This window comes from Lepidothrix coronata, unplaced genomic scaffold, assembly GCF_001604755.1.
Source record: "Lepidothrix coronata isolate B3197 unplaced genomic scaffold, Lepidothrix_coronata-1.0 Scaffold103, whole genome shotgun sequence".
Lineage (NCBI taxonomy): Eukaryota > Metazoa > Chordata > Aves > Passeriformes > Pipridae > Lepidothrix > Lepidothrix coronata.
Genome location: NW_016690283.1, coordinates 488,698 through 495,500, shown reverse-complemented (window position 1 = coordinate 495,500; position 6,803 = coordinate 488,698). Strand labels below are relative to the sequence as shown.

The following is a 6,803-nucleotide window of genomic DNA, read 5'->3' as shown; positions in this document are numbered from 1 at the left end:
CAAAGACTTGATCCAAACACACTCTCCTTGCAGATTACAGCGGAATCGCTAATGCAATTTTGGCCTGACTTTGATGCAGTACTCTATTGATGTGGGGTGACGCCGCAACAAAGCAGCAAGGTTAGACCTCAGCAGTGATTAAGCTGGAGTCCCTGAGCGGAGGTGTGCCTCCCCCCGCCCATACGGCTGCGGGGAGGTGCGGAGAGGTGAGAAGCAGCGTGGGGCGCGGGGCCGGCTCCGAGCGCTCCGGCCGCCGACGCGCAGCCTGTCAGGGGTAGGGCAGGATGTTTGTTCAGCTCTGGTTTCGTGTACGCCCCTCGGGAAGATAATCCCGTTCAGTTGCTGAGCAGTCGGGTAATCAATCAGTCAATCACTCATAAAATCTGGTTTTGGGAAGCATCATCCTCGCTAGCCGGGAGGTGGGTGCAGACCAGGGGTCTGCGGGTCTGGTCCGCTACCTCGGGGCTCGCCTTCCTTTTTGGGCCGAGGGTACTAACGGGAGCTCCCCCCGACTCTGCTGGGACCACCTCCGCTCGCCTTCCGGGAGGGCTAGGCAGGAGACTCTGAACCAGCCGCGATAAGAGAGTGAATAGAGCATCACTCCGAAATCGTCCCCGCTCCCTGGGCGTAATGCTGAGCCGCGGGAGCGGGGCTGGGTCTCTTCGGGCTGTGTCGGCACTGTATATGCCAGGATATACATGTATATTTTATGTATGTGCATATAACATATGCATTCACAAACGGACAAACATCTGAGCCGGGGGATCTTCAAAACGTTCCAGCCACAGCGGTACCCAAAGGAGGGGGGAGAGGAAAAATAAAAAGACGGGGGGGAGGGAAAAAAGAGAAGATTTTAATTGTTTTTTGTTTTTTTTTGTTTTTTTTTTTTTTCCCCAGGCTTCTGACTTACTCCGTGACTCTGATGCTTATCAACAACGCGTGAAGATTGCAGTAAGGATCCTCCCTGGAAGGCGAGGAGGAGTGACTTGCAGGGGGCTGGGAGGAGGTGGAGTGCAGCGCGGCTCTCGCCTATAAGGAGGTGCCCAGCGCTCGGCTGTCGCTTCCCACCCAGCCGCCGCTCGCAAGGTGAATCGCCGCGGCGGCAGCTGGGGCAGGGAGCTCGGCTCAGGCGCTGCCGCCCGCGTCCGGAGCGGCTCCTCCAAGGGCCGCGGAGGTGGATCCCTCGGCCTCCCCCGGCTTCCTTTCACCCGGAGTGTTTGGATGCTGTATGGAGTAAATGAGCGGTGGGAGAGAGAGAGCACAGAAGCTGAGGGGCGCTCGGAGATCGGGACCAGGGGAGACAGGCGAGCGGCTGGCTTCCCCCTGCGGGGCTGAACATGGATTCCCGAGCTCTCGGGGGCTTCAGTTTGCTGCTCTTCAGTTTATGGCACCTGGGATTAACTGCAACAAATTGTGAGTAGTGGGAGTGCAAGGAGTTGCCTGGGGTTGGGGCGGGGAGGGGGAGGAAGGGATGGGGGAAAACTCTGGAAAAGAGGGTTATTGCACCCTGACCTCTAAGAAACTTAGCTCGGCTCTGCTTTGCTGATGGAGCTCAGAAATGCAAAGTTGGTGCCAGACGGAGGGATTGCTCTCCACCGTCCTGCCGGTGTGGACGTGGGAGTAACCGGGAGCCGCTTGAACCTGCGAGGAGCTGCTCGCGGGTTTTCCCGCACTGTTTGCTGTCCTTCCGCTGGCCGCATCTTTTTGCGGTCAGTGTGGCCGCCGTTCACCCTACCTCGGCTGCGGGCCACTGTCCGGGACGGAGCCGGGGCTGGAGTCGCACCTCTGCCTGGAGGGTCGGGTCGGTCCTTCTCTTAAGGCCTGCGATTTCGCGGGAGCAGTCTGGCTCCAGCGTGGCAGAGCAGCGCCGGTGGCACCGAGCGTCTTCCCCTGGCCCCGCGGTGCCGTCTATTCTCCCGGGCGCTCCCCACAGGCACGGCTGGGTCCCGAGGTGTGCCCCAGCATATTCTGCGTGGGAAATCGCTTCTAGCTCCCTCTTCCTCGGGAGAGCGCCTCGTAAGTTTGTCCACGTATCGCTGCCGGCCCTGCGGGGGTCGCTCCCCGCAGGCAGGAGCATCCCTCGCCGCCGGGCTTTGCGGTGCCGCGGCGGCTCTACGGGCGCTTGGGTGAGCGCGGTGTACCCGGGTGCCTGTGGTGCTGGCGGGTCCTGGAGCCCAGAGGAGAAGGAGGGGGTGCTCCGTGACCTGCGCACCCGGGGATGCGCCGGGGGGAATGCCGCCGGGGGTGAGAGGGGGCTCCCGGGGCGCGGCCCCCCCTTGGCCGCGGCCCGTCGGGCGGAGCGGGGCGGGGGCCCCGGCGGGGCGCGGCGGGCGCGAGAGGGCGCTGTTGCCCCGCCGGCGGCGCGGGGCCGCCCCGTCCTGGTGGCCCCGGCCCGGGGTGAGCCCTGCGGGCACCGCCGGCCTCCCATCCATCCATCCTGCCATCCCCTCTCCTGCCACTCCCAACGCTGACCGGTTTCGGGGCTTCGGGCTTTTTTTTTTTTTTTTTTCCCCTCCCCTCCTTCTTTGTCTTTTTTAAATTCTCAGTCAATTAAATTATGGTTAATATGTTTTAATAACGTTCGTGAATACTAAACGGCAGGCGATTTGAGGCTGAGGCTTGCTGCTCGTTACTGATGCGGCCATAAAGTTAATTCCTAACACTTAAAAAGAAAGTCCACATTAATGAGTTTTACTATTTCACGAGTGACAGTTTAATTTCCCAGTGCCAATAAACATTTCCCTTGAATACACACTGCTTCCTAAATGTTTAGGAGTCAATCTTTTTAAAGCATGATGATCAATGTTTTTATTATACTGTACAGATTTTACTTATTCATTGAGCAATGAATTAGCATGGAATCAGCTGTAAGTGCTTTCCCAGGAGCTGAGTGAAGGAGCCTGTGAATCTGTAATAGCTGCAAGTTCCCTAGAAACCTCGTTAGATTTGCATGTGAAGATCTCTGTGTGCTTGCATGGACCTCAATAATTGCATCCAGTATGAAAATTCATCACCTTATTAAATAAATCATCTCCGTATGGTGGAGCTCAGGGAAGCTGTGCTGTCTTTCTCAGTTTGGGGCCAAGAAAGTTATATATGGGCTAAAATACTGAAGCAGTATCCTGAAGTATATTTAAATAACTGCATGAAAATGCCATTGCTTTAAAATGTTACTGAACTTCCAGGTACCCAGTAAACTTTCCAAAAGAAATAACTAAATTCCGTAAATGGGAAGATTCAGCGCAGGCCATTGTCAGGAGCTTCTGTTTGAAAGCCAAAGTGCAATGGCCAAAGGAGTTGCGTTTGGATGCCAATACTGGTATGTTCACGATGGCTTCAACAGGTTTGTTTCTAACAGATTTTGTGAACAAGAAGAGACCTAGGGACAATATTTACAATGGAAAAGGATTATGAAACTTATTTAGTTTTCTTCCTAATATCTAGCATGGAATTAGTCTAATTTGGTTTTTTCCTTGCTTTTAAATTAGACAACTCTTAAAAATTATTTTCCTAACACTTATTTAGTTTCTGTAAAATAAAAATCCTGAGTAGGTCAAAATCTTCCCTGCCACTGAGATATTTGATTCCAGTTTCCTCTTTGGTAATAGTTTTTAATTAAAGAAAGAATTTCTAAAGAAACTACTTTGAAACACAGCTACTGGCTAGAGGTCAGCAGACATCATTAGAAAGACCGAAATTGCCAAATGCTAATAAAACATAAGAAATTCCTCCCACTTTGCTTTTTGCAATATTTTATTAAATTAGGTAAATAGAGTAGTAATAGGATTTCTCCCCAGGATACTAATTACTAGAAAATTAATAAATAGCCATGTACATAACACTGGAAATGTGTTACATGCGACATCTGGGGGAACGGAAGCTTCTACATTTATCAGGTAGAAAAGGAGACACAAAGCCTTGCCTGCTATGTGACAAATTAGTTGCCCTTTAGCAGCATATTCTGTGATCTGAAAATGTTAGTAGCTTTAGTAAGTCTAGATTTACAGTTGTTGAGCACTGGTTTTTTTCCATTTTTAAAGTTGGAAGGAGGGAGCAATAATAAAAAAATGAAAAGAAAGAGACATTAATTCATGTTTTTCTCAACCACTTTGCTATATCAGTTCAGGGCTAGTCTGCAGCTGCAGAAAAGAATTGCAGGAGCCATTAGTGACCTTCCACCTGATTTGATGTTGCGTATCTTTAAAATTTTACCTACTGCTATTTTACACCTTATGCCTTTCTCCCCCCTACTTATATTTTTCTTGACTGGTTTTTCACACGTGGCCAGGAAGATATAGCAGATTAAAACACCTCCTGGTGAAGTGGCACCTTCTAACTCCCATTGCAAAAGTTATTCTCAGAAATTATTGCATGTATCTGTTCCAGAACCCAGCCTCTCTTCCTCCCACAGAATCACTAGCATTTATTATTCCACTTCACTAGCACTTTTTAGCTGATCTGAGGCTTTTAACCCTTTTACTTAAATGCAGTCATAACTGTCAGTCAAAGCAGCAGAAATTCAGTGTGTGGTAGAATCAGACGTCCTATTAAAGTCCTTACTGAAATATATGGTCAATGTGCAGTCTGCTACTCTGCAGTAGATTTAAATGTGGCCTTACAGGATACATCTGTCTTTAATAACTCTGTTCAGTTAAAAGATAGGCAGTGTGTGTTTGTATTTTTATTTATTGTGAAATAGAAAAAAGACCTGAAGAAATTATACATTTTCTTGGACAAGGAAACTTTTTTTAGGCATCAAGGGTGTTCACTCTGATTTTAGCCTTCCTTTGCAGGGATAGTAATTGTGCCAGAGTCAGACAAGTGTAAGTGAAAACTTACAGGAGAAAATTTGACTCTGGATACTTGAGGCCATCAAGATCAGGAGGTATATTTGGGATTTGTAACAGCACAAATGAGACCTGTCAGGTCAACTGTGGTAGAGGCACGAGGTCTCTTAAACAGTGACCTTTCTATCTGTGTGGTCAGAAATGCTAAGTTTTAAAGAGATCTGCTGAAATAGGTAGAATATTGATCATCTGATCTCAGTTTGTGGCTCATATACTTGCAGGTTCAGTGAAGAGGATCTGAAACATATCTCTGGCTTTTCCTCTGGCTGCAGTACTTAAATATCACAGAATGACAGAATATGCCAAGTTAAAAGGGACCCACAAGGGTTACTGAAGTCTGACTCCTAACCCTAGACAGGACCATCCCCAAGAGTCACACCATGTGCCTGAGAGGATTGTCCAAATGATTCTTGAACTCTGTCAGGCTTGGTGCTCTGACCACTTCCCTGGGGAGCCTGTTCCAGTGCCCAACCACCCTCTGGGTGAAAAGCTTTTTCTAATATCCAACCTAAACCTCCCCTGACACAACTTCAGGCCATTCCCTCAGGTCCTGTCACTGGTCACCCCAGAGAAGTGATCAGTGCCTTTCCCTCTTCTTCCCCTCATGAGGAAGTTGTAACTGCAGTGAGGTCTCCCCTCGATCTCCTCCAGGCTGAATAGACCAAGTGCTCTCAGCTGGTCCTCACACGGCTTCCTGTCAAGGCCCTTCACCATCAAATATTCTTTACAAGAGAATAGTATTCAGGCATACTTTCCCCCTGTTAGTTTCATATTGGGAGAAAAACATATACAAATGTTACTTTTTCATGCCTTCAGATGTATCAATGAAGAAATGGTATAAAATAATGAGATTTCCTGAGAAAGGCTGTGAATGTCCCACTGCTGATCAGAGCCTTTCTTGCATGACTGTCACTATCCAGCTTTCAATCAGTTTGACTCAACTAGCACTCCTTGGCTTTGAATCAGTCTAAAAGATGGTCTTTCCAAGGACTACAATGGTCTTTGGATTCTGCATGCACTAGGCAGATGGCATCACCAGCCCACAGGAATCTATCCAGGGTTATTATCGTGGTATCAAATACATTGTCTGCTTGGACATTTTTCTTTTCTTTTTTTGCTCTTAATTTCATGCAAATGCAGCAGGTTTTTCCTTACAAATTAACAGCAAGAACAAATTGTTTTCAAATGTGCTTGGTACATCTGTACGAAGTATAGACTTCAAGTGGAAAATATGGTGATTGGGTAGAACAACATACTTGTGAAGCTCTCCCAGCACATGGCATGTGCAGACTTCTGCCAGCACTCCAGTCAGTGTAGGACTAGTGATGGTTTTTTAATCACTGTAATCATTCTCTTACCAATGGGAAACTGAGGCAGTGTATATAAGCAAGAGACAAACGTTCAATCAATGTGAGAATCTAAGAATCTAGAATCCTTAGGGGTCAGTTGAGTTGATCCCACGTGGTGCAGTCATCTCCTGTTCTCTGTTGTTAGTTCATATTCATATTTGCCCTGCTATATGTAGTAGTTTCTAAATCCATAGATTACTCCTCATTTCCTCTTCCCCTCCTTCTCCTTTCTCTGCTGCTATTTGAAGCAAGTGGAGTTTGGATAGCTGAATACTGAACTGAATAAGAATCTGAAGGCAGTGGGAGCATGGGGTAGCATTTATTTATTTTTAGCCCCAAAAATGGATTTTTGATAGATGTGACAGGTTTCAGCTTGCTTGGCAAACTTGAATTACTGTCTTACCAACCCTCCCCTATCCTCTTAAAGAGACAAGAATGAGAGAAACAGAGAACTGCAGGTGTATCTGCCAGCATCACATGTGACAGGCTCTCTCTTTATATCTGCTTCCCCTTGGTGTACCCGCCCCCGGAGTTCTACCAAGCATTGCAGGGAGTGGGCTGTCTAAGTAGGGCACCAGGTAACCTACTGTGCTTTTTTTTTTCTTTT

General features: G+C 48.0%; 1 protein-coding gene across 1 annotated transcript in view; it reads left to right on the top strand.

The window, feature by feature from the left end:
* The first annotated feature begins 1,076 nt into the window (after positions 1-1,076).
* CNTNAP5 (contactin associated protein like 5) overlaps positions 1,077-6,803 on the top strand; it is a 288,828-nt gene continuing 283,101 nt past the window's right edge. The window contains exon 1 of the mRNA XM_017823576.1: positions 1,077-1,413. Coding sequence (XP_017679065.1) covers positions 1,338-1,413 — 76 coding nt within the window. The 5' untranslated portion in view covers positions 1,077-1,337. The remainder of the gene's footprint in view (positions 1,414-6,803) is intronic.